This window comes from Choloepus didactylus, chromosome 6 (genome assembly GCF_015220235.1).
Source record: "Choloepus didactylus isolate mChoDid1 chromosome 6, mChoDid1.pri, whole genome shotgun sequence".
NCBI lineage: Eukaryota > Metazoa > Chordata > Mammalia > Pilosa > Megalonychidae > Choloepus > Choloepus didactylus.
In genome coordinates, this window is record NC_051312.1 from 8,932,405 (window position 1) to 8,959,755 (window position 27,351).

General features: G+C 41.0%; 1 protein-coding gene across 2 annotated transcripts in view; it reads right to left on the minus strand.

The window, feature by feature from the left end:
- Window positions 1-27,351, minus strand: part of PACS1 (phosphofurin acidic cluster sorting protein 1) — a 170,648-nt gene that overhangs the window by 21,551 nt on the left and 121,746 nt on the right. For both annotated transcript variants that reach the window (XM_037838047.1, XM_037838048.1), the window contains exons 3-7: window positions 6,363-6,452; window positions 5,509-5,634; window positions 2,460-2,604; window positions 2,119-2,210; window positions 1,961-2,041 (exon numbers count right to left, since the gene is read on the minus strand). In XM_037838047.1, the coding sequence (XP_037693975.1) occupies window positions 1,961-2,041; window positions 2,119-2,210; window positions 2,460-2,604; window positions 5,509-5,634; window positions 6,363-6,452 (534 nt within the window). The remainder of the gene's footprint in view (window positions 1-1,960; window positions 2,042-2,118; window positions 2,211-2,459; window positions 2,605-5,508; window positions 5,635-6,362; window positions 6,453-27,351) is intronic.

The following is a 27,351-nucleotide window of genomic DNA, read 5'->3' on the forward strand; positions in this document are numbered from 1 at the left end:
CGTCCTGGTGAGTTTCTAGCCTGGTTCCCTCCAGAGTCCATGCAATCTTTCCAAACACGAATCTGATCACTTTACTCTCCTACTTAGAAGGCTTCCTTGGCCCTCATTGCCTGGAGAGCAAGGCTTGAACCAAGTAAGGCATGTGTCCATCTGAGGGCTGGTTCTGCCTCTTTCTCTAGCCTCACCCCATCATCCAACCCCTTATACCCCCATTTCAAGTAGAAATTAACTACTCAGAGCTCTCTGAAAAAATCCATGCTGCTTTACATTTCTGGGCCTTTATATATGATACTTTTTGTCTTGAACAAAAAATTTCGCCAAATCCACTTAGTGAAGTTCTATTCATCCTTAAAGCCTCATGCTCTGCATCTCGCCCATGAAGCCTTCCTGGCACTCCCGGAGAGGCGGTCACTCATCCCTTAGTGCCCACCGTCCCTACACGAATCTCTACCTCATAGCACCCATCCTGCTGTATTGTAATGACTCATTTAGATACGTTTTTGTAACTAGACACTGTGTACTCCTTGCAAGCAGGGACTGTGCTTTATTATCCCCACGTCTCCACCACTGGGTACTGTGCTGAGCTTGTGGCCATAGGTATTTCTTGCCTGAATGATCGACTCACCAACTGGAGATGGAAAAAAGACAAACTTGCAAGTAAGACTGAGCTAGGCTTTGAAGGGAGGGCAGGGCTTCCAAAGGACGGAAGGGCATTCAAAGCAGAGAAAACAACTGGAGTTCATGGGGACAGAGAAGTGTGAGCCCTAGTCAGAGAACAGCAAGTAGATTAGTGTGTCTAGAGTAAAGTGTTCCCAGCAGGGAGAGAAAATGCATGTGTACAGAAGGAGGTAGAGACTAAAGGACAATTACTTCAGTCTCTGAAAATCTGACTGGAAAGTGCTTGGGGCTAAAATCTTTGGGGGAGTGGATATTAATAGCACTGAACTCTGGTCATATACTGGGGTGAAGCTATGGAGGAGACCACAGGAAAAGGAAATTTATAAAGCTCCAGAGGCCACCCTTGGGGAAGAAAATAGGGCTTTGTGGTTATGGAGCAGTAAAAAAAGTACTTAGCAGGAGGAGCCACACTAGGGAGGGAGACTGCGATGGCCTCTCGCCATCGTCAGAGCACACGCCAGGATCTCCTGTTACTGACTGACCTTTCAGGTTTGGTGTGTGAGGCTCCAGTGCCATGCCCCTGCCTGGCTGCCTGCGAGTGCCAATCAACGATCAGATACAGCAGGACAATGAGACCGTTCTCGGGATCGCCAGTCATTGATTAGACACGGAAACCAAGGTCTTGAGGAATCTAACTTTAAGCCCAGTGATACCTCAGGGTGATTTGAGAGATGACAGCATTTCTTCGTGGTGGAACACCAGGCTCAGGTATAACACATTTGGAAGGTTTGGCCTACATTAAACTCGTGACAGTGAAGGAAATCTCTACTCTCAGGGTGGTGGGCTCTGGGCTAGTGTGGGACTAGTTAGAATCAGGGGGTCTCTAGAGAAAAATAAAACTGTGATTTTCTCTTCTAAAAAGGTCATAGTACTTTTGACCTTCCCAGATGCTTTAGCACAATACAGGAACCTCAGAAGCATTTAAAGTTAACCTAGGAATTCAGGTTTCAAGTTTCTGAGTCCAGGAGTCTAATTTCACAAAAAAAATAGTGACCCACAGCTCAAATTACTGGCCTATTATTTCTAGGTAAGTTCAAACAAGGATTAAATATGCTGTCATGTAGAGAGCTGGCTTGGTCTCTGAAATGGACAAGCATGAAGAGAGTCTTAACTGGGTATGCGTGGGGCGGGGAGGGGGCATGGCTCCCAGAGGGGTGATCACAACCTTGAGGGGAGTGCCACATGTAGATTTAAAAAAGCTCCAGGAATCTGGATGAACCATTCCCACCCCCCCCACCCTGAAAATCCCAGGGCCACTCATCCCCAGGCCTCAGAGGCTCACCCGCGTGATGGCAGAGGCTGAGGTCAGTTTCCTCCGAGTTTTCTTTACTTTCCGCAGATCCTCATCCTCATAGAACAGGTCCTAGGTGGGGAGGCAGAGCGAGGTTGGGAAAGCCCAGGAGGGCTGGGGCCTTCGCCCAAGGGGCTGTGGGGGGTTACCTGCCCGTGCAGGGGGTCATCGCTGCCCTCCTGTTCCGACGAGAAACTCTCCTCCTCCTCCTCCGAGTAGTTGTCAATGTCAGGAGAACGATCTGGGGAGATACCTGAGTGTGAACCTAGCTGCGGGGACTCGGAGGGGCTGGGACCCTGGCTCTCCACCGGTGGAAACCCTGTCAGTGTTGGGGGGCGCTCCACGACCACAGCCACATTTTATCTGGGGGGATCTCAAAACTTCTTCCTGGGAATCTTGTAGGTGCCACCTTGTTTACCTTCCCCCAGCTGGAGACTGGGTGATGGGCTCCCTCCGATCCCAGCGCCCCCAGACCCTGCATACATCTCACCAGACAGCTTGGATTTGATTCCTTCGTGGTCGATTGGCTGGCTGGACAGGGAGTAGATCTTGATTTCTGCGACAGGCACAGAGACGTCCTTCACGTTGCTGTGCAGGCCAAGCACCAGGGCGCCTTCGTTAGGGTGCTGCATCACCTGCAAGAGCGCGGCAAGGGAGATGCCTTTCCACTGAGCCATCCACGAGGCCCCCGCTTTCAATATCCCCCGAACATGCAGGCCAAAGGCACCCCGCCGATACAGCCTCTTTCTCACACCCTCCCAAACCCACGTGTCCTGCTCTCCTGATGCCTTCAAGTCTTACTTTTCAGCCGCCTCCAGAAATGGCAGTCCCTGGGCGGGGCCATGGGCTTAAGGAGAACAAGCAAGCCTTGAGATCGAACATGACTGGTAATCTCTAAGACTATATTTTAGTAAGTTCTTTAAAGAGGAATTCGTTCTGGAGGCTGGGTGGGCTGGGCCCCTGCCAGGGAAGAGGAGGAGGAGTCACGGCGTATGGGAAAATGGCAGGGCCTGGCACAGCTGGGAAAGGGGGTGTTGGCATTAATTCACTCCTCCTAGTCCCTCCTCCTGATGCAAAACCTGAAGAGTTTTTCAAGACGGGCTGAGACTATCTCACATATTCTAGTTACGATGGCTACAAAGTTTTTTCCTATTTAATTTATTAAAGTACAGAAACCATTTTTAAAACTGATTTGTGGTCCCTTTCCTCCTTCCCTTTGTTAGGGCTAAAGGGACATGACCAGCATACAGAACTGCACAAACGAGCAGATTTACTGAGGATAATTACGAAGCCTGGCTTCTCACAGTTGGAAAAGGGAGTTACAGGTATGGAAAGGGAAGGCAAGCACAGGCTCTATGGGGTTGGACTGGAGCTGAAGTTACTGATGTGAACTCATGGTTAGACAGACATAGTCAATACAAATGTGTGTACACAAGTGTGCCTGCTACACACACATGAGTGTGCCTGCCTACACACACACACACATTTCCTAGTCTGTCTGCCGAGGGAGGAGAAGCATCAACCTCTGGTGAGGAAAACCAACACTCCTAGTACTCAGATCTTGGTTCCTAAATACTTTCTCTACTAAACAGAACTAGTGCTCCTTGCTTCTTGGAGAACTGGTTCATACCAGGTTTGGGTCAGAGAAAGTACAACATGAGCCTTGAACATAAAAGTAAGGGAGTATGAAAAGAATGATGGAAACTATCAAAAAGGACATAGGAGCCAGCCTGAATGGGCACTGGCCACATCTGAGACAATTTGAGCGTTAATAAGTAACGACAGTAACAGATTGAAACCTACCGAATAAAACAATAGGTACATAAAAATGTTATGATACATAACTGATGTAAGGAAATGAATAAATCTGTCAATAAGTGGGGAAGAAGGGAAAGCTCTATTTTACAACAGAAAGCCAACTAAGAAATATAGAAGGAATGATGGAATTAGAAATTTACTGCTTGGCAACCATCATAGTAATAACTGATTCAGACAAGAATCATTAAAGGTGCAAAAACTAGTTGGTGAAAATATGAGGAAAAAGATGTTTACATGGTCCCAAAATATCTCCCCATAAATTTTTTTTCATTAATGAATACAAAGTACTTACTAATTAGCTTTATAGTGGAGAAACCCGGCAGACACGGGTCTAGTTAACTTTGTGATAAAAGTTATAAAAGATGATAAAAGTTAATGTCACCAGTAAAGGAACAACCAGCATCGAGTGCGGCCTGCTGTGCTGCACTGAGAAGTACAGCATTACTTCGTGGTAATTCTGCCCAAAACACAAACCCTGAATCTAATCATGAGAGAACGTCAGACAAATCCCAGCATTCAATCAAGTACCCAGACTGTACTCAGATGGAAGGAGTTTGAAGAGACACAACGGCTAAATGCAACACATAATCCTAGGTTGGATCCTGGGCCTACAAAGGACATTATTCAGACATTTAGCATAATCGGAATGGAGACTGTGGATTAGACGGCAGTATTGTATTTATGTTAATTTCCTGATCTTTATGTGGCATGGTGCGTAGGAAACAGAGTATCCTCATTCTTAGGAAAACAGGTGGAATATGGCACTGTACCTGCAACTTACTTTCAATGGCTCAGAAAAGAAAATATTATGCATAAATTTATATAGACAGTAATAAGGGCAAATGTGGTAAAAATGTTAAAAACTGAAGAATTTGGATGTAGGGCATTATTTGTAGTATAATAAAGAACTTGGCTGGCCTTTGGCCCCCTTTCCTGGGAGGTAATTTCTGGGCCAGGTTCTTTGGGAAGGGGAAGGCAGGCCGGCGGGGGTGGGGGGAGCAGCTGGAGATGGGGCACGGATCACGCCTCAGTCACGCCTGCATGAGGAGGCCCCGATGCGAACTGGGCACCTGAAGCATAGAGTGCTTCCATGGTTACTAACAGACACTGAATGCCAGGAGGGTGATGCCTTCCGACTCCATCTGGAAAGGACACGGAGTCGTGCCGTGAGACCCTCCCAGACCTCACCCTATGCATCTCTTCTCTCAGCTTCTTTTGTTTTGTAACCCTTTTTGCTATAATAAAACTATAATTTTAAGTGGTGCTTTCCTGAGTTCTGTGAGTCATTCCAGCAAATTATCGAACCCGAGGGGCTGTCAGCTGGTGAGAGGAAGTGAGAAGTGAGGGTGGCCGTGGGAACTCGCTCGTGGCAGGCGTCTGGAGGGTGGTGTGGCAGAGGGTCGCCCCCAGCCTGTGGAGTCGGGCCTAGCTCTGAGTACAGTCAGGACTGAATGATAATGGGAGTTACTGAAGTTATCTGCACTTATTCTTACAACTTTTCTGTAAGTTTGACATTGATTTTCTTTAAGTTAAAGAAAAACTTGGTAAGTACTTGATAAGAGGTATAACCTGAATTTCCAATAAAATCATTAATTTGTAAAATAATATAAAACAGCGGCCACCAGGCTGGGAAAATCAGTGGCTGAGTGCAACTGGCAGGCCTGGGGCCTCCCCTGGAGCCTCAGACGCAAAGGCCCAAGCACGGAGCCCGCACCCCTCACCTCAGCCATGTTGATGAGCCCCACAGCCAGGGTCTTGTAGCCCAAGATGGTCCGGTTCTTGTAACGCTTTCTCCTTTGCAACATGATCTGCAGCTTGTTGGCATCTCGCTTAAGGAAATGAGGGTACTATCAAGCACAAAACAGAGTCAAACATGGTTAGTAAACAACTGGGTGCATGGTGAGTTCTGGTCCTGCTAGGGAGGACATCATCTTTCTGTGCTTCAACTTCTCCCTTATGTAAAAGGGGGACAAGCAGGGCGTGAAAGGAACGTCATTAGGTTGCTGCTGGAGGGTCAGATTCTGCTTGGTGACTGTCTTCCCTTCCACAGCCCTGGGTTTCCACACATGTTCAGAAAACTGCCTCTTTATCGGATCAAGTGTTTTCTCCATGAACTTCAATTTGGGCTAATGGGATTATGATAAAAGAGAGACAGAAGGAAGGATAAGGTGAAGGGGAGGGATGGTGATTACAGTGTGAATGGAAACAGAACGAAGGGGTGCACTCCGCTGCGGTGTGTGCTGTGGATTTTTAAAGAGAGGTGATGGGCCTGGGGGTGGGATGGGTGTGGGAGAGTACGCGGCTCAGAGGGTCATCTAAGGGAAAGAGAAGAAAGAATGAGACGGCGTATTTTCTGCAGCCTACATAGGTCTCAGCACGCTAGGATACTGGCTAAGTAATTGCTTTGGTCCCCCAGGCTAGCCATAAAGCCTCTAGGCGACTTTAAGACTAATTCCTTCCTGCCCAAGCTGGGTTATGGCTGTTCTTGGATGAAAGAAGTCTGCAGATTAGAGGACTTTTTTGGGACTAGACTGGATATGGCATGTTAGTGACCTAAGATCTACGAGATTCTCACCTGAAGGGAGAAAGTTAATTGGAGCTCTGTTTCCACGAGTCCACTAGACGGAAGGATGATCTCGTTGGAGCGAAGAATCCTTTTGGAACCCTGAAGCCAAGAAAAAAATATATGTTGAAACTGCATCACCAAAAATCAGACCAAAAGAAATACTTTGTTTGCAAACAATTTCTAAATGCTACAAAAATTTTCACCAGTCCAAATACTTCACCAGTCTGCTGTACCTAATAGAACCAAACCACTGCCAGAGGTAATGACCTTACATGTGCTCATGGAGCACGGTTCATAAAGGGTTTTCACACAAAAAGGATTTATCACCTTTGAGTTCTCACAACACTCCTGGGGAAGAGGCTGGCAGGTACTAGCACCTTCAAGTGCAGTTTGATCATCACCTCATCTTCCCTGTCTCCTGCTCTAACCAACACTTCAGCAATACTGTCTCATCTTTGGACCTTTTCACACGTTTTTCCCTCCTCTCTTCTTTCTGCAATGTTCTTTCTTGCTTTAATACACAGTTAAACAACTCACCTTTCAGACCTCAGCCTAGATACAATTTGTTTCTAGGAGGCTTCTCTTTTAGGCCCCTTCCAACCAAACCCTTTGTTAGACACAGACATCCCTCTTACTGCCAATTATTTATCTCTCTAAACTTTGAGCTCCGTGATATAGAGATGTGTCTTGTCAGTATGAATTCTGGTGCATCAAAGATGGTAAATAAATGTTTTTGAATAGATTTTCTAAAAACCACATAGCCAGTTTTAAAATTAGTAACAATAATAAAAGAGTTACAATATCCAAAATTTGGCAAGGAGGTGGTGAGATTTGTCAATTCATCCACAGTTGGAGGCAAAGTAAATCAGGGCAACCTTTTTCAGAAAGCAGCTTGGAAATATAAAAATATTTACACTCAAATATTGTAACCCAAGTAAGTGAATTCTAAGAAAATATCTTAATTTTTTTTAATTATTAGAGAAGTTATAAGTTTACAGAAAAATCATGCAGAAAATAGAGTTCCCATATACCTGCCCCCACTGTTAACATTTTGTTAGTTGATGAGAGAATATTATGATAATTAGACTATAAATATATATTTTTTTACATTTTATTTTGAAATAAATTAAAAGTTATAGGAACAGTTGCAAAAACAATAAAAACCCCATACACAGAACTCCAGCATTCCCTGACCCCACCCCGATACCCCAATCCACTAACTTTAACATGTTGTCAGACCATTATTTCTTTCCCTCCTTCCCTCCCTATCATCCATCATCTATTGCTCTGTCTTCTGAACATGAGAGCTAGCTGTACACATCCTTGAACAAACACTATAATTCACATATACAATTCCCATGAAGAAGAACATTCTTTTATGCAATCCCATTAAGCGCAGCTAAGAAGTACAAGAGATTCAACAATGATACAAAGCTTACATTCTATATTTCCTTTTCCTTATGTCTCAACTGTGTCCCTTTGAGCCTCCTGTCTTCCATCCTCAGATCCCATCCAGGGTCATCCTTGGCATTCAATTGTCATCTATTTAGACTTTTTTTTTTTTTTTCCCTCAATTGTGGAAACATATATACGGCCTAAATCTTCCCATTCCAACCCCCCTCCCTAGCATTCCATTAGTGGGATTAATCACATTTAGAATGTTGTAATGCTATCGCCTTCCCACCATCCATACTAGAAATTTCCCTTCACCTCAAACAGCAACCCTACACTCATTTCTTAACTCCCCATTGCCCCTTCCCCCATTTCTCTTAACCCATACTCTACTTTTCATCTCTATGGTCATATTCTCTGATAATTTCTTTGTGTTTACTGTGGGGCTTAAAATTAAAGTCTTAAATCCATAACAATCTTGTTTTTCTTTGATATCAACTTAATTTCAATAGGACACAAACTATGTACCTATACTCCTCCATTCCCCCACCTTTATATAGTTCTTGTCAAAAATTACATATTTTACATTGAGTTCAAAACCACTGATTTGTCATTAGAGTTTACGTATTTTATATCATGTAGGAAGTAAATAGTGGAGTTACAATTCAAAGATTATTGACTTCTATTTGTATTCCATTGTGGTCAGAGATTGTGCTTTGAATATGTTCAATTGTGTTTTTGTTTTTTTTTAATTTATTGAGGCTTGTTTTATGTCCCAGCATATGGTCCATTCTGGAGAAAGATCTGTGATCACTAGAGAAAAATGAGTGTCCTGGTGATTTGGGATTAAGGTTCTATAAATGTCTGTTAAAATTCTCTATATCTCTTTCTCCTTTCTTTGTTTCTCTGTCAGTAGGGCTCCCTTTAGTATCTGAAGTAGGGCAGGTCTTTTATTGGCAAACTCTCTCAGCATTTGTTTGTCTGTGAAAAATTTAAGTTCTCCCTCAAATTTGAAGGAGAGTTTTGCTGGATAAAGTATTCTTGGTTGGAAATTTTTCTCTCTCAGAATTTTAAATATGTCATGCCACTGCCTTCTTGCCTCCACGGTGGCTGCTGAGTAGTCACAACTTAGTCTTATGTTGTTTCCTTTGTATGTGGTGAACTGCTTTTCTCTTGCTGCTTTCAGAACTTGCTCCTTCTCTTCAGTATTTGAGAGTCTGATCAGAATATGTCTTGGAGTGAGTTTATTTGGATTTATTCTATTTGGAGTTTGCTGGGCATTTATGCTTTGTGCATTTATATTGTATAGAAGGTTTGGGAAGTTTTCCCCAATAATTTCTTTGACTACTCTTTCTAGACCTTTACCCTTCTCTTCCCCTTCTGGGACACCAATGAGTCTTAAATTTGGATGTTTTATTTTATCTATCCTATCCCTGAGATCCTTTTCGATTTTTTTCTCCATTCTTTCTTTTGTTCTTTCATTTTCTGTTCTGTGGACCTCTAGGACACTGAGTCATTGTTCATCTTCCTCTAATCTTGTGTTATGAGTATCCAGAGTCTTTTTAATTTGGCCAACAATTTCTTTCATTTCCATAAGATCTTCTATTTTTTTATTTACTCTTGCAATGTCTTCTTTATGCTCTTCTAGGGTCTTCTTTATGTCTCTTTTATCCTGTTCCATGGTCTTCTTCATGTCTTTTATATCCTGTGCCATGGTTTTGTTCCTCGATTGTGATTGTTTGATTACTTGTGCCAAGCACTGTGTCTCTTCTGATATTTTGATTCGGGTGTTTCGGATCGGGTTCTCCATATTGTCTGGTTTTATCATATGCATTAAGATTTTCTGTTGTTTTTGGCCTCTTGGCATTTGCTTTGCTTGATAGGGTTCTTTCAAGTTGTAAAAAAAAAAAAAAATACCAATTAAATTTTCAGAAATACAAGTTGGTTGCATACACTTTCTCCAACTAACCAGCAAATGGCATCTGCGAGTCACCTATACCCCTCAAGTCAGTTCTCCCCAACTCTGTCTCTGTGGTGTGTGGGGAAATGATTTTTGTGGGGTTCAGTTGGTGAACTCAGTTTGGGTTTGTTGTTGGAGCCATCCACCCTGAATGTGGTGCGTGTGTCTGGGTGGTCAGGGAGGCAGGGCCGCTTTAATTTTTGAACCTCCCAGGTGTTCCCGGGATTCAAGGCTGCTGCAAGAGTCTAAGCCTTCATTTCATTTCTGCCCCAGATTTTCTCTGTCGCTGACCCACAAACCACCGGCATTGACGTAGCGTCCCTGGGTTTTCCGAGTGGGCCCCCCTTCTCAGCTGTGATCTTCCAGGACCTCTGCTGAGGGAAGGCTGTGCTACGTCACTAGTGCGCGTTGTCCGCTGAGGGAAGCCCCGGGCTGCCGGGCCGTGCAGGGGTGCTCTCTGCCTGATGCAAAGATTAGCCTATAATTCTTGACTGGTGTAAGTTCTGAATGAAAGGCAGATAGTAAAACTGGGCCCCACCCCTTTCCTCTTAGAGAAGATAGATGCCCTAGGGGGAGTTCATTAGCATTTCAGTGGTCTCCCTCTGCCTGTGCCACACCCATCTGGGTCACAGAACTGGGAACTGAAAATGGCCGAGGCTTTCTCCACTGAGTTGAAAAAGGAACAGAGCTAGTCTGAGGCGACCCTCCGGCTCTCCAAGGTCAGTCGTCACCCAAAGCCTCTGTCTGCTTGTTGGGGATTCGTACCTCGTAGTGAGCAGTTCACACTCGCTAATTAAAACCCTAGTTGGAGCTCAGCTGAGCTATATTCGCTTGCTGGGAGAAAGCGTCTCTCTGGCACCACGAGGCTTTGTAGCTCGGGCTGTGGGGGAGGGGTCTCCCGATTTGGATCCACAGTTCTTACTTACAGATTTTATGCTGTGATCTTGGGCATTCCTCCCAATTCAGGTTAGTGTATGATGAGTGGACGGTCACGTTTGTCCCCCTGCAGTTATTCCGGATTATTTACTAGTTGTTTCCGGTTTTTTTTAGTTGTTCCAGGGGGACTACTTAGCTTCCACTCCTCTCTAAGCCACCATCTTAGTTCCTATAATTATACTGTTAACTATAGGCCATGATTTACATTAGGGTCCACTCTGTGTTGTATAGTCCTATGGTTTTTTTTTTTTTTTTTTTTTTTTTAATTTTTATTCTAGTAACATATATACAACCTAAAATGTCCTCTATTCACCACATTCAGATATATAATTCAGTGCTGTTAACATTCAGTGTTGGGCTACGATCACCACCATCCATTACCCAAACTTTTCCATCACCCCAAACAGATACTCTGTAAAACTATGAATTCCATAAAACTGTAAAAATATGGTAACTAACATATCATGAAAATTATGCCCTTACATGTTTGCTATGTACTTTCATATAAGGGTGAACAGGTCAAAATTATTTTCATAACAGTATTGAAACAATATTTTATATTTGCCTTTTTCACTCCAATTCTCTCAAGAGAGCACAGTGGAGTTTTCCAAAAGCTACATTTCGTGTGATGTTACAAGACAATGTAGAAGCAGACAGGAGAATCCAGCTGCCTTCTATTAAGCCAGACATTAAAAGAGATTTACAAACGTAAAATGATGCAATTCTTCCCACTATTTTTGTTTGTTTGTTTTGGAAGTTTTAGTTATTTTTATAACATAAAATGTGTTTATTACTATTTAAAAATAATAAATAAATATTTCAAACTTGCCTCATTCTAATTTCTAATATAACTATCACTATATGTAACCCATGTAAACCAAAGCTCTTCGAGATCCACAAGAATTTTTAACACTGTAAAGGGGTTCTGGGACCAATTTGAGAAAAACTGATATAAGATATTGCACTTAATTTTCCCAACAATCCTATTTCTTAGAAAACCTGCATTGTCAAATGGCTGAGTCAAAGCTCATACTCAGTCTTCTAATGTAGGACAACCTGCAAGGCCACGTTCTGCAAATGCCCATTCATTTCCTCTCCCCCACTCTGAAATCTATGTGGGCTTGCGTGGGACCGTGCACAATGCATGGCATTCCAGACAAGAGGGGCATAAAAAACTGCACAATTGATATCTGAGTGGAAACTAAAAGGAATGTGGAAGGCTCCTGGACCATATCGGGGTACACATGTACATGATGATGTGGCACAGCCATGTAGGTGAGCGCTGTGGTTGGTACCACTGTAGTGTTAATTGTTTGTGGTTTGGGGTAGAAGCAGGTGAAACAAGAATGAAACTAGGGTCAAAAACTGTATAGTTAAGAATGAATGGTAACACCTGCTGTTAAACACAGGTTGCATTATTAAACTCAAAAAGATACGTGATAGATTATTTTCTATAGAAGAAATCACAATCTAACAAATTTAGCTCTAAAAAAATAGTCGGGTTAAACTATTCCTAAACTGTAAGAAGTCATTAGCAGAAGGCTTGAGGAATGCCAGCAGCTTTATATAAATTATTTTTTAAAAAATTTAAATATAGCAAAGTGCCCAGATCTTAAGAACACAGATTGGTAAATTGATAAACGCATACACCCATGTAATCCACACCCACCTCTACCAGCAGTGTATGAGGGCAGCAGTGGCCCCCCATCTTCATCTACATTTGGTGTGGGCAGTTCTTGATTCATGGATGTGTAGTCGAGTATCACAGTGGTTGCGATTTGCATTTCCCCAATGACTAATAATGTTGAGCACCTGTTCATCAGTTTATTGGTCATTTGTAGATCTCCATTTGTGAAGTGCCTAATTAGTCTCTAGGCCCATTTAAAAAAAATGCATTGTTTGTCTTACTGAATTGTATCCATTTTATACAAGACATCTGTCAGATATATGCATTGTGAATAATTTCCTGCCTATTCTTTTTCTTAAAGGTATCTTTTAAAAAAACTTTTTATTTAGAAATACTATCAAATATATCAGACAGATACAAAAATGATACAAATTCCATACAGAGAACTCCAACATATACCCGATACCCAGATCTACCAATTTAAAAAGTTTTGCCACATTTGCCATATCATTCTATTTATCCATTTATTTATCAGTCCATTTCCTTGACACTTGATTGTAGGTTATATAAATTATGCTTCTTGAACACTTAGTGCCATGTACATTACCTAAGAACAAGGATATTCACTTATGAAACAACCTTAAGTGCAGTTATCAAGTTCAAGAAATTTAACACTGATATAAAACTTACAGTCTATACTACAATTTTTTCATATGTCCCAATAATGTCCCTTTGAGTGTTTTCTCCTCCCTTGTTAGAGCCTATCTAGGATCATGAATTGCATTTGACTTTCTAATTGCTATTTAAAAAAAAAAAAAATCGTAGCAACTGTGATGGTTAGGTTCATGTGTCAACCTGGCCAGGTGATGGTGCCCAGTTGTCTGGTCAAGCAACACTGGCCTGTTACTGCAAGGACATTTTGTGGCTGATTAATAAACCAGAAGGTTGGTTTATTAAATCATCAGTTAAATATTTCATCTACAATCTCCATTTGTGGCTGATTTCATCTCGATCAACAAAGGGTGTGCCTTCCACAATGAGAGAATACAATCAGTTGGATTTAATCCAATCAGTTGAAGAGTTTTCAAGGAGAAGAGAGAACTTTCACTTCTTTTTCAGCCAGCCAGCCTCTCCTGGGGAGTTCATCGAGGACCTTCATTGGAGTTGCCAGCTTGTGGCCGGCATTACGGAATTTGGACTTGTGCATCCCCACAGTTGTGTGAGACACTTTTATAAAATTTCATATTTACAGATATCTCCTGTTGGTTCTGTTTCCCTAGAGAACTCTGACTAGTACAGCCATATATATATGTTATTTATGTAAAATAAACTTTCCCATCTCAACCACTCCCAAGCATACCATTCAACGGGATTTAACACATTCATAATATTGTTGTAGCCTCACCACCTTCCATTACTAAAAATTCCCCATTTCCCCAAACAGAAACCCTACACCCATTATGCATTTAACTCCCCATTTCCCCCTGCCCTGACCCCCACTCCTGGCAACCTATACTCTAATTTCTGTCTCAATGAGCTTTGCATATTCTCTGATATTTTCTTTGTAGTTATCTTGGGGCTTAATTTAACATCCTAAATCTATAACAATCTCATTTGCTTTGGTACTAAATTAACTTCAGTAGCATTACCAAACTATGTTCCTGTACTCCTCCATCCCCCTACCTTTAAGAAGTTCTTGTCACAAACTACGTGTTTTTACCTCATGAGTCCAATACCACTGATTTATCATTATATTTTATGCATTTTCCTTTTAGATCCTTTACGAAGTCGAGAGTGGACTTACAAACCAAAATACAACACTTCCAGCATTTATTCCACCTGTGTCGTTATGCTCACCAGAGATCTTTATTTCTGCCTGTGGCTTCGATCTATTGTCTACTGTCTTTTCCTTTCAACCTGCAGAGCTCTTGTTAGAGTCTCTTGTAGGGTGAGTCTAGTAGTGAAAAAACCCCTTCAGCTATTGTTTATATGGGAATGTCTTAATCTCTCATTTTTTAAATCATATTTTTTAATTGTAGGATATAACAAGTATACATAAAAGTGATAGCTTTTCAAGTGCAAGTCAACCAATAGAGAGCAAATTTCAAAAATATTATAGGCTATAATTCCACAGTTTCAGTTATTTCATTATTATGAAATATAACATATATACAAAAAGGTATAACTTTCAAATTACAATTTAACAAGTAGGTATAGAACAAATTTCAAAGGATGCTATGGGTTACAGTTCCACCATTTCAATTCTTTCCTTCTAACTATTCTAATAACCTAGTAACTAAAGAAAAAGAAACTTATATAAAGATTCAGTATTCATAATCCTTTGTTAAATTCCACCTTGTCTATTGCTATCCCTTCCTCTAGTTTAATCACTTTCTGATCTTCAGGGATGTCTAGGCAGTGACCACCCTAACTTGTTCATGCTGAAAAAGGGTGTCAACTTTATGAGCAAAGGGAACACATCTGGTTGATGTTCTTGAAGAGGCTATTGTGTTTGGGTTTTGGGGCTTAGCTGGCATAGGAGGTCTCTGAAGGATTTAAGTTTCTGATGAATAAACTTAGTGAGTGAAACTTTTATAGAGTCTCAGATAGGGACCCAGGTATTCTTTAAAGATTTCAGGCCTACTGTTAACTTGGGCTTATCATACTGTGGTGATTTGGCAGATCTAGGTGAAGCTCGCATAGTAGCAACCTCCCTCCAGGACAACTTCCTGACACTATTGAATTATCTTAGGCACTAAAACCTTATTTTGTTGCCTCTCTTTTCCCCCTTTTGGTCAAAAAGGCATTCTCAATCCCTCGATGCCAGGGTCAGGCTCATTCCCGGAATCCATGTCCGACATCGCCAGAAGGGCTCATTCATCTTGGTGTTCCTGTCCCATGCTGTGGGGGTGGTGATGAATTTATTTGCAGAATTAGGTTTAGAGAGAGAAAGTCCACATTTGAGCAACAAAAGAGGTTCTCTGAAGGTGACTCCTAGGCATAACTACAGGTGGGCTCAGCCCCTACTTTACAGCCCTAAAATTCATCCAAGCAAGCCCCAGCTCTCTCATTTTTTGAAAGACAGTTTTATAGAAAGAGAATTCTTGTTTGGCAAATTTTTGTTTTCAGCACTTTACATATGTCACCCACTGCCTTCTTGACTCTGTGATTTCCAATGAGAGATTAGCACTTAAACTTATTAAAGCTCCTCTGACCCAGGGGAGTAAATCTCCCTGGCAACGTGGAATATGACTCCTGGGGAGGAATCTAGACCTGGCATCATGGGATGGAGAACATCTTCTTGACCAAAAGGGGGATGTGAAAGGAAATGAAATAAGCTTCAGTGGCAGAGAGATTCCAACAGGAGCCAAGAGGTCACGCTGGTGGGCACTCTTACACACAATACAGACAACCCTTTTTAGGTTCTAATGCATTGGAATAGCTAGCAGTAAATACCTGAAACTCTCAAACTACAACCCAGAACCCATGAATGTTGAAGACGACTGTATAAGAATGTAGCTTATGAGGGGTGACAATGTGATTGGGAAAGCCATATGGACCACACTCCCCTTTGTCCAGCGTATGGATGGGTAAGTAGAAAAATGGGGACAAAAAAACAAAAAAAAAAAAGGGCACCCAGTGTTCTTTTTTACTTCAATTGTTCTTTTTCACTTTAATTTTTATTCTTCTTATTTTTGTGTGTGTGGTAATGAAAATGTTCAAAAATTAATTTTGGTGAACACACAACTATATAATGGTACTGTGAACAACTGAATGTATGCTTTGTATGACTGCATGGTATGTGAATATATCTCAATAAAATTAAATTTAAAAAAAAAGTTCCTCTGTATGTGACATGTTACTTCTCTCTTGGTGTGTTTAGAATTCTCTCTTTTTCCTTTGGAATTCTATGTTTCATTCTAATATGCCATGGTGTGGGTATATTTGGGTTGATCCTGTTTCAAGTTCGTTGAGCATCTTCGATATGTATATTCATGTCTTTTATTAAATTTGGGACATTTTCAGCCATTATCTCTTTGAATATTTTCTCTGTCCCTTCCTCTCTTCCTTCTCCTTCTGGGGCTCCCACAGTGTGTACACTGATATGCTCGATGGTGCTCCACAGGTCTCTCAGGCTCTGTTCACTTTTCTTCATTCTTTCTTCTTTCTGTAACTCAGACTAGATAATTTCAATTTTCTTATATTCAACCTCACTGATTCTTTCTCCTGCCAGCCCCAATCTGCTGTTGAACCCCTCTAGGGAATTTTAAATTTCTGTTACTGTGGTCTTCAGCTCTGTTTGGTTCCTTTTCATAATTTCCATCTCTCTACTGATATATCTTTGTGTTCATCTGTCATTTTTCTGATTTACTATAGTTCTTTGTCCATGTCTTCCTTTAGCTCTTTCAGCATATTCAGGACCATTTTTTAAAATTCTTTGTGTAATATGTCACAGGTCTGGTCCTCCTCACTGATAGTTTCTAATGCTTTAATCTTATACTTTGTCTGGGCAATAACTTCCTGTTTCTTTATATGTTTTTGTAACTTTTCATTGAAACCTGGACTTTTTGATATTTTAATGTGTTATTGTTGGAATTTAGATCCTGAGGTGTCTGTTCCTTAAGCTTATATCCGGCTAGTGTTATGATACAGCTTTCCTTGAATATCAGGAACTAGCAAAGAAAAAGAAAAATGGAAAAAAGGAAACATCTTTCTCAGTCTTCGCAGATCGACCTGTGCAAGGGCTCTCCTTCAGGGCAATCCATACAATGAAGTTAGAGAATAGCTCCAGGTCCAAGCACAGGGGCCTCCCTGATGAGGCAAGAAGGCAGTGGATGACATTTAAAGTGCTGAAAGCAAAAAATTGCCAACCAAGAATTCTATATCTCACAAAACTGTCTTTAAAAATGAGGGAGGAGGCGGGGCAAGATGGAGGCATAGAGAGGTGTGGAATTTAGTTGGTCCTCGAGAGCAACTAGTAAATAGCCAGGAACAACTAGTAAATAGTCTAGAATGATTGTTGCGGGACATCCGTGACTGTTCACACATCGTACACCAGTTAGGAATGGGTGGAACAGCTGAGATTGCAGCATAAAGTAAGTAAAACTGTGGATCGGCGCCCCTCCCCCCAGCACTGCCAGCCAAGCTACAAAACTTCTGCTGTGTGAGAAAGAAGCAGTCCCTGTCGGAGCAGGGAGGGGTGGCTCAGCCAAGCTCCAATTGCGGTTTTAATTTAACAAATTTGGACTATTGACTACAACATACAAGCACAGATAGGCCCTGAGCATACAGGAATCTGTGGTTCCTCCTGGCAGAGAGGAGGCAGGGTTGAAGGAAAACACACACACACACACACACACACGGACACACACACACACCCCTAAATAAAAACAGAGGCTTTTAAAGATGGCTGAGCTCAGAGAACTGCCCCAAAAAAGGGGCACAGAGAACTGGGCACAAACTCCGGTCAACCAGTGAAACTGAGGGTCTAGAGACAGGCTCTGAAAAGGTGCTTTTGTCCTGTTTCCATTTTTTTCTCTCTCATTCTAAGCAGCTCATTAGAGAAAGCTTCAGGCGTTTTCAATTGGCAGTGGCTGACCCACACAAGGGTGGAGTTAAGAGAGTCAGAGAGACAAAAGAGGAATTCAAGTGTAGAAGATAACTCTGTAGGGGGTGTATCTTCCTTAAGAAAAGGGGGGTGGGCCTAGTTCAAGCGACAGCCCTCCCTTAGAGAACTAAGACCCCAGGGCCTGGGGGAAAACAAACAAACCAACCAGAAAAACTTAAGCTTGGCTTCTGACACCCTCAGTCCCTGGCCAGGACTGGTCCACTGTGAAGTAAAGGGACTGCACCTCTTTACACCAGTGGGGAGCTGCAGGCTGACAAGTGCCACCTGCTGGGCTGGATAGGAAGAACACCGAATCTAGAGACCTCATGCGAAAGTCTGACAACCTGATGCTCGGGGAAAAGTGAAACTGATTACACCTTCCTCCTGAGACCTGGGCCCCTGGTCTGGGAAAATCTGATTGGGGTAATCAAGGAAACCAGATGCCTAGACAACAAAAGATTTTGAGTCACCTTAGGAAAAACGAAGATATGGCCCAGTCAAAGAAACAAACTTACACTTCAACTGAGATACAGGAATTGAAACAACTAATTATTAATCAAACAAATCTCCTAAATCAAGCCAAAAATCAAATCAATGAGTTGAGGGAAGATATGGCAAAAGAGATGAAGAACCTAAAGAAGACATTGGGCAAACATAAGGAAGAAATCTAAAGTGTGAAAAAACAATTAGCAGACTTATGGAAATGAAAGGCACAATACAAGAGATAAAAAATACAACGGAGACATACAACAGCAAATTTAAACAGAAAGAAGAAAAGATTCATGAACTGGAGGCCAGGACATCTGAAATTCTTCACACAAAAGAGTAGACAGGGAAAATAACGGAGAAATATAACCAGCATCTTAGGGAACTGAATGACAACATGAAGCACATTGATGTACATGTCACAGATGTCCCAGGAGGAGAAGAGAAGGGAAAGGGGGCAGAAACAATAGTGGAGGAAATAAACATTGAAAATTTCCCATCTCTTATGAAAGACATAAAATTATAGACCCAAGAAGTGCAGTGTGCCCCAAACAGAATAGATCCAAATAGATCTATGCCAAGACACTTAATAATTAGATTATCAAATGTCAAAGACAAAGAGAGAATTCTGAAAGCAGCAAGAGAAAAGCGATCCATCACATACAAGGGGAGCTCGATAAGACTATGTGTGGATTTTTCAACAGAAACCTTGGAGGTGAGAAGGCAGTGGTGTGACATATTTAAGATACTGGAGGCAGTGGTGTGACATATTTAAGACACTGGAGGACAGGAATTATCAACCAAGAATTCTATATCCGGCGAAGCTGTCCTTCAAAAATGAGGGAGAGTTTAAAATATTCTCAGACACTGAGAGAGTCTGTGAACAAAATACCTGCTCTACAGGAAATACTAAAGGGAGCAATACAACAACAGGAAATGAAGGAGAGAGGTTTGGAGCACAATACTGAGTGATGGTAACACAATAATGTAAGTATACTGAACAAAGATGGCTTTGAGTAAGATTTAGGGGGGAACGTTGGGGTAGATAGGACAATGGGGGAAGGACAAAGATGACTGGGACTGTGTAAATTAGTGAAACCTAGAGTGGTCAATGACTGTGATTAAATGTACAAGTATGTTTTTATATGAGGGAGAACAAATGAATGTCAACTTTGCAAGGTGTTAAAAATGGGACAGTATTGGAGGAAAAAAATACAATCAATGCAAACTGGAGTCTACAGTTAATGGTAATGTTATAATATATTTCCACGATTGTAGCAAAGGCAATATACCAAATCTAAATGTCTGTAAGAGGGGGATATAAGGGAGAGGTAGGGGGATTCTTGATGGTGGTGGTGTTGTCTGACTTTTTAATTGTATTTTATTTTAATTTTATTTTTCTTTTGTTGTTTTGTAGTTGTCACCTTTTTTCCTCTTTTCTTTTTACTTTTTTCACTGCTTCCTCTTTCTTTGTGGAAGAAATGGAAATATCCTTATATAGATAGTGGTGGTGAATGCATAACTGTGTGATTTTACAGGGAACCACTGATTGTTTACTTAGGATGGAATGTATGGTGTGTGAATACAACCATCTAAAAAACAAACAGGGATACAAATGCTGGAGAAAATGTGGGGGAGTAGAATGGTGCAGCCCATCTGGAGGGCAGTGTGGTGGTTCCACAGGAAGCTAAGCATGGCGTTGCCATATGGTCCTGCAACTTGGTTATTGGGTAAATACTTGGAAGAACTGAAAAGAGGGACATGAAGGGACATTTGCACAGTGGTTTTTATGGTATCAGTATTCATGATTTGTAGTGGATGGAGGTGACCAAAGGGTACATCAACTGATGAATGGAATGGTGATCTGTGAATGGAATATTGAACTGCTACAAGTAGGAGTGAAGTTGTGAGGTGAATGGACATTGAGGATAGTATGTTGAGTGAAATAAACCAGAAATGAAAAGAAAAATATTATGCTTCACTAATATGAACTAAATATAATGTGCAAACTCTGATAATTGAATCTGAGAGCATATGTTATCAGGGTAAGGCTTATTGTAAAGGTTTCTAGACTGTAAGCTCTTATAGCAGATACATCTATCCCTGAGATGTATTTCTAAATTAACTCTGAGATGCTGAGTTGTTTGTGTATAACCTGATTGGTCCCTGGAACTTTGGGTATCTGTGTGACACCTGAGACTCAGAGCCAGAGTCTGGCAGATATGAATGTCAGCATTACCCCATACAGCAAATGTTAAAAGAGTCTGAAAAAAGAGATCAGACTTCAACTAGAAATATGAACGAAACGGACTTGGTTAGGAGTAAGGTAAATCAGACTGAAGGGGAAAGGATGATATTGACAGTGTTTTTGAAGGTTCAGCTTCTGTGTGGGACCAAAGGAAGAGATATTTATTAGGAAGAATATCTACATTTTTTGTAATACATTATATAATTTGACTTGTATGGTCAGTTTATTCAAACAACATAATTATATGGAACACTGATTGGTGAGTGAGGTCTGGTTGGTTTGTGCAGGTTAGTTTGAAGCCCCAATACATCCCAGAACAATTCTGGCAGAGAATGAAGCTGCACTTGCAAAGCCCTCTTGAGGGACTGTGGGAAAATGTGGAAATATTAAATTTCCCCACCTGAGGAACTAATGATATTCTCACAAGCATGGGGGGCTACCAAATTAGAAGGCCGAGACCTCGACCTTGGGCCTTGCCCTTATGAAGTTTGTTACTATAAGGGAGAGGCTAAGCCTACTTAAAATGGTGCCTAAGAGTCACCCCCAGAGAGCCTCTTTTGTTGCTCAGATGAGCCTCTCTCTCTAAGCCAACTCTGCAGGTAAACTGACTGCCCTCCCTGCTATGTGGGATGTGACTCCCAGGGGTGTGAAACTCCCTGGCAACGTGGTACATGACTCGTGGTGATGAGCCTGGCCCTGGCATTGAGAGATTGAGAAAACCTTCTTGGACCAAAAGGGGGAAGTGAAATGAAAGAAAATAAAGTTTCAGTAGCTGAGAGATCTCAAATAGAGTTGAGAGGTCATTCTGGAGGTTACTCTTACGCAGTATATAGATATTCCTTTTTAGTTTTTAGTGTATTGGAATAGCTAGAAGGAAATACCTGAAACTGTTGAACTGCAACCCAGTAGCCTTGATTCTTAAAGATGATTGTATAACTATATAGCTTACACTGTGCGACCGTGTGATTATGAAAACTTTGTGGCTCCCACTCCTTTTATATAATGTATGAACAGATGAATAGAAAAATGAGGACAAAAGTAAATGAATAATAGGGAGGGAGGGGGAAATGGGATGTTTTGGGTGTTCTTTTCCACTTTAACTTTTATTCTTATTCTTTTTTGTGTATGGTAATGAAAATGTTCAAAAATTCAATGTGGTGATGAATGCACAACTATATAATGGTGCTGTGAACAACTGATTGTACACTGGGGATGACTGTGTGGTATGTGAATATATCTCAATAAAATTAAATTAAAAATAAAATAAAATTTAATTTAAAAAAATGAGGGAATATGATTAAGACATTCCCAGATAAATAAAACTGAGGGAGTTTGTCACCACTAGATCCACCCTACAGGAGAATTCTGCAGGTTAAAGGGAGTTTCGCAGGTTGAAAGGAAAAGACAATAGACAATAGATCGTAGCCACATGAAGATATAAATATCCTCAGTGAGGGTAATGACACAGGTAAAAAAAATGCTGGCACTGTTGTATTTTTGGTTTGTAACTTCACTCTTGACTTCCTAAAAGATCTAAAAATAAAATGCATAAAATGTAATGAAAAATCAGTGGTGTTGGACTCGAAGTATAAACATGTAATATGTGACAAGAACTACTTAAAGGTAGGGGGACGGAGGGGTACAGGAACATAATTTGGCAATACTATTGAAGTTAATTTGGTATCAAAGCAAATGAGATTGTTATAGATTTAGGATGTTAAATTAAGCCCCACGGTAACTACAAAGAAAATATCGGTGAATATGTGAACCTCATAGAGACAGAAATTAGAGTACAAGTCGCCAGGGGGCCGGAAGGATGGGGAGTTAATGCATAATGGGTATAGGGTTTCTGTTTGAGGAGATGGGAAAGTTTTAATAATGGAATAATTGTACTATTAACTATAGTGCACAGTTTACATTAGGATTCACTGTTTGTGGTTTGGTTTAAAAAATTTTTTTTCTAGTAACATATATACAACCTAAAATTTCCCCTTTTAACCATGTTCAAATATATATTTAGTGCTGTTAATTATATTCACAATGCTGTGTTGTTCACACCACCACCATCCATTACCAAAACTTTTCCATCATCCCAAATAGAAATTCTGTACCATTTAAGCATTAACTCCCTATTCCCTACCTCTATCCCAGCCCCTGATAACCTGTATTATAGTTGATGACTCTACGAATTTGCTTATTCTAAATATTTCACAGCAGTGAGATCATACAATATCTGTCCTTTTGTATCTGGCTTATTTCATTCAACATGATGTTTTCAAGGTTCACTTATGGCTGAATAATTTTCCATTGTATGTATATAACACATTTTGTTTATCCATTCATTGACTGATGGACACTTGGGTTGCTTTCACCTTTTGGCAAATTGTGAATAATGCTGCTGTGAACACTGGTGTACAATTGTTTGTTCGAGTCCCTGTTTTCAATCCTTTTGAGTATATACCTAGTATTTCTATGCTTAACTTTCTGAGGAACCACCAAACTGTCTTCCACAGCGGCTGTACCTTTTACATTCCTACTAACAGTGAATGAGTGTTCCTATGTCTCCACATCCTCTCCAACACTTGTTATTTTCTGTTTTGTTTGTCTGTTTTTGTTTTTTATAGTGGCCATTCTAATGGGTGTGAAATAGTATCCCATTTTGGCTGCAGTTTGCATTTGCTTAATGGCTAAATAATGCTGAGCATCTTTTCATGTGCTTTTTGACCATCTGTATATCTTCTTTTCAGAAATGTCTATCCATCTCTTTTGCCCATTTTTAAATTGGGTTGTCATTTTGTTGAAGAGTTGTAGGAATTCTTTATATATTCAGTATATTAAACCTTTATTGGCTATGTGGTTTCCAAATATTTTCTCCAATCCTGTATGTTGTCTTTTTTGCTTTCATGATAAAGTCCTTGATGCATAAAAGTTTCATAATTTCATAAAGGTTTTAAATTTTGATGAGTTTCCTTTTATCTATTTTTTTTCCTTTGTTGCTTGTGCTCTGGGTGTAAAATCTAAGACACTACTGCCTAACACGAGGTCCTAAAGATGCTTTCCTATGTTTTTTTCTAGGAGTTTTATGGTTTTGGTTCTTATATTTAGGTCTTTGATCCACACTGAGTTGAGCTTTTGTATGCGATGTGAGGTAGGGGGGTACACCTTCATTCTTTGCAATATGAATATCTAGTTTCCCAGTACCATTTTTTGAAGAGACTATTCTTTCCCAAATCAAGTGGATTTGGCATCCTTTTCAAACATCAGTTGACCACAGATGTGAGGGTTTATTTCTGAACTCTCAATTTCATTCCATTCCTCTACATGTCTGTCCTTTGCCAGTACCATGCTGCTTTGATTACTGTGGTTTTGTAGTAAGTTTTAAAATCAGGAAGTGTGAGTCTTGCAACTTTGTTCTTTTTCAAGACAGGTTTGGCTATTTGGGCCCCCTTACCCTTCCATATAAATTTGATGGTTGGTTTTTCCATTATTGCAAAGATGGTTGTTGGAATTTTGACTGGGATTGTGTTAAATCTATAAATTGCTCTGGGTAGGATTTAGTCTGCCAGTCCATGAACAAGAATGTCCTTTCATTTACTTAGGTCTTCTTTGATTTCTTTTAGCAATGTTTTTTAGTTCTCTGTGTACAAGTCCTTTACCCCTTGGTTAGAGTTATTCCTAGATATTTGATTCCTTTAGTTGCTATTGTAAGTGCCAATTACTCTGGCTAGAACTTCCATTACAATACTGAATAGCAGTGGTGACAAGTGGGCAACCTTGTCTTGTTGTTTCTGATCTCAGAGGGAAGTTTTGAGTCTTTCCCTATCGAGTATGATGCTAACTGTGGGTTTTTTCATATATGCCCTTTATCATGTTGAGAAGTTTCCTTTTATTCCTAGTTTTCTAAGTGTTTTTATCAGGAAGTGGTGCTGGATTTTGTCAAATTCCTTTTCTGTGACAACTGGGATGATCATGTGGGTTTCTTCCCATTCGTTTTGTTAATGTGGTGTATTACATTAATTGGTTTGCTTATGATGAAACACCCTTGCATATCTGAGATAAATCCTACTTGATCATGATCCTCCCACCTTTCTACTACTCCTTGTGACCTTATTGTCCCCCCTTCCTCCTTTCCCAGCTTAAATGCTACAGTCCACCATTACAAACATGCCTCTGCACACACCCTTACTGCCTTTGCCCCTCTTTGCACTACCATACTCATTTGGTAAATTATAACCCTGTTTAAACCCAAATGTACCAGCTGAATATGCCCGGAAAGAAACATATAATCAGGCGAACTGGTCTCCCTTTAAATTTGTGACTCTAAATCTTAAATGTGTCTATAATGCTGCCTGGAAATCATACTATTTTCTCCCAAGTCCTTTCAGTATTCCACTCTCCTAGATGACAACTTCGTATCTTCTCATTTTTCCTCAAGTTCCAACACCTCTTTACCCCTCCTTTCACTCTAAGCTGATGACCTGGATTCCTATGTCTCTGAGAAAAATGAGGCCATAAGAAGAGAGCTCCCATAACTCTCACTGCATTCTGTACCCAGATTTCCTCCTTCCCTCCTGTTAGCTGGATGAGCTCTCCTGCTCCCATCTGAAGTCAGCTGCTCCACTTGGACACTAGATCTCATCCCTTCTCACCTACTCAGGGACGCCGTTCTAGCCATTCTTTCCTCTCCTGTATAACCAACTTTCTTCTCTCTACTGGAGCATTCCCATCAGCAAACATACTGTTGTGTCTGTCATCTTAAAAAACATCCCCTTTTGTTCCCACCCGCCCTTCTGGCTAATACCCCATTTCGTACCTTCCCTTTGCAGCAAACTCCTCAAAAGAATTGTCTATTCCTGAAGCGTTGAAGACCCTTCCTCCTATTTCCTCTTAAATGTATTCTAATTGGACTTTCTTCCTCCACCATTCCACCCATGCTGCTATTGACAAGGTCTCAAATAACTCCCACTTTGGTAAATCTGATCATCAGTTCTCATCATTCTGATCTCTCGGCAGCTTTTGAACAGGCTGATCACACTCTACTACTGGCAACACTTCTTTCATCTGGCTTCCAGGACCCCACACTCTCTGGAATCTTCTTTTGCCCACTAGCTGCTCTCTCTCCATCTCCTTTTCAGGCTTCTCCTCTTCTCCCTGACTTCCTAATGTTGGGGTGCCCTGGGCCTCAATCCTCAGACCCACTCCACTCCTGCTTATCTCATCCAATCTCAGGATCTTAATATTAACTCCCTAAGCTGTATTTCTACCCTAAACCTCCCTTCTGAACTCCAAACTCATACATTCAACTATCTATTCAATAGCTCCTCTTGGATGTTTAACAGGCAGCTCAAACATAATATGATAAACTGAATTTTTGATCTTTCCCTCCAAACTTGCTTCACCCAGTCTTACCCATCTCATTTAACAGCAATTCCACCTGACCAGCTGCTCAAAACAAAACTTTGGTGTCATTCTTACTCTTCTTTTCTTACATCCCACTTCAAGTCCTTCAGGAAATCTTGTTGGCTCTACCTTTAAAAATATGACCACTTACAATCACCACTGCTACCCTCCCTATGTAAGCCACTCTCAAGTCTCTTGCCTGAATCACTGCTGCAGCCTATTAACTGGTCTTCCTGATTCCTCTCTTTCCTACTTACAGCCTGTTCTCAACACAACATCCAGAGCAATCTTACCAGTTCTCTGCTCAAAGCCCTCCAACTCACACATAATGAAAGTCAGAGACCTCACAATTACCTGCATCCACCCCCACCTCTTTGACCTCGTCTCCTACTGCACTTCTCTTCAACCTCACTGGACTCCTCTTTACCCCCTATTCTCCAAACAGGTCAGATGCCTTCCTGCTTTAGGGCTGTGCACTGGTTTTTCCTTCTGTCTGCAATACACTTCCTTTAGTTATGTGCAGAGTTCACTCTCTAGCCTCCTTAGAAATCTCTGCATAAATGTTTCTTCTTAGTAAGGTATACACTGACAACTATATATAATTTATAACTTCCAACTCTTTGACACTCTCCATCCCCTTTATCTTTTTTTTAATTCATTTTATTGAGATATATTCACATACCATGCAGTCATATAAAACAAAGCGTACATTCAATGGTTCACGGTACCATTAACACAGTTGTGCATTCATCACCAAAACCAATCCCTGACACCTTCATTACCACATACACAAAAATAACAAGAATAATAATTAAAGTGAAAAAGAGCAATTAAAGTAAAAAAGAACACTGGGTGCCTTGTTTGTTTGTTTTTTTCCTTCCCCCATTTTTCTACTCATCCATCCATAAACTAGACAAAGGGGAGTGTGGTCCATATGGCTTTCCCAATCACATTGTCACCTCTCATAAGCTACATTTTTATACAATCGTCTTCAAGAGTCATGGGTCTGGGTTGTAGTTTGACAGTTTCAGGTATTTACTGCTAGCTACTCCAATTCACTAGAACCTAAAAAGGGTTGTCTATATTGTGTGTAAGAGTGCCCACCAGAGTGACCTCTTGGCTCCTTTTGGAATCTCTCTGCCACTGTAGCTTATTTCATTTCCTTTCACATCCCGCTTTCAGTCAAGAAGATGTTCTCCATCCCACAATGCCGGGTCTACATTCCTCCCCGGCTATCCCCTTTATCTTACTTATTTTTCCCATAGAACAAATCACCTTTCAAGAGCAGCTGCCCTCATTATTTGTACTCTCACCACCCAAATATGTGCTATAAATACCTGT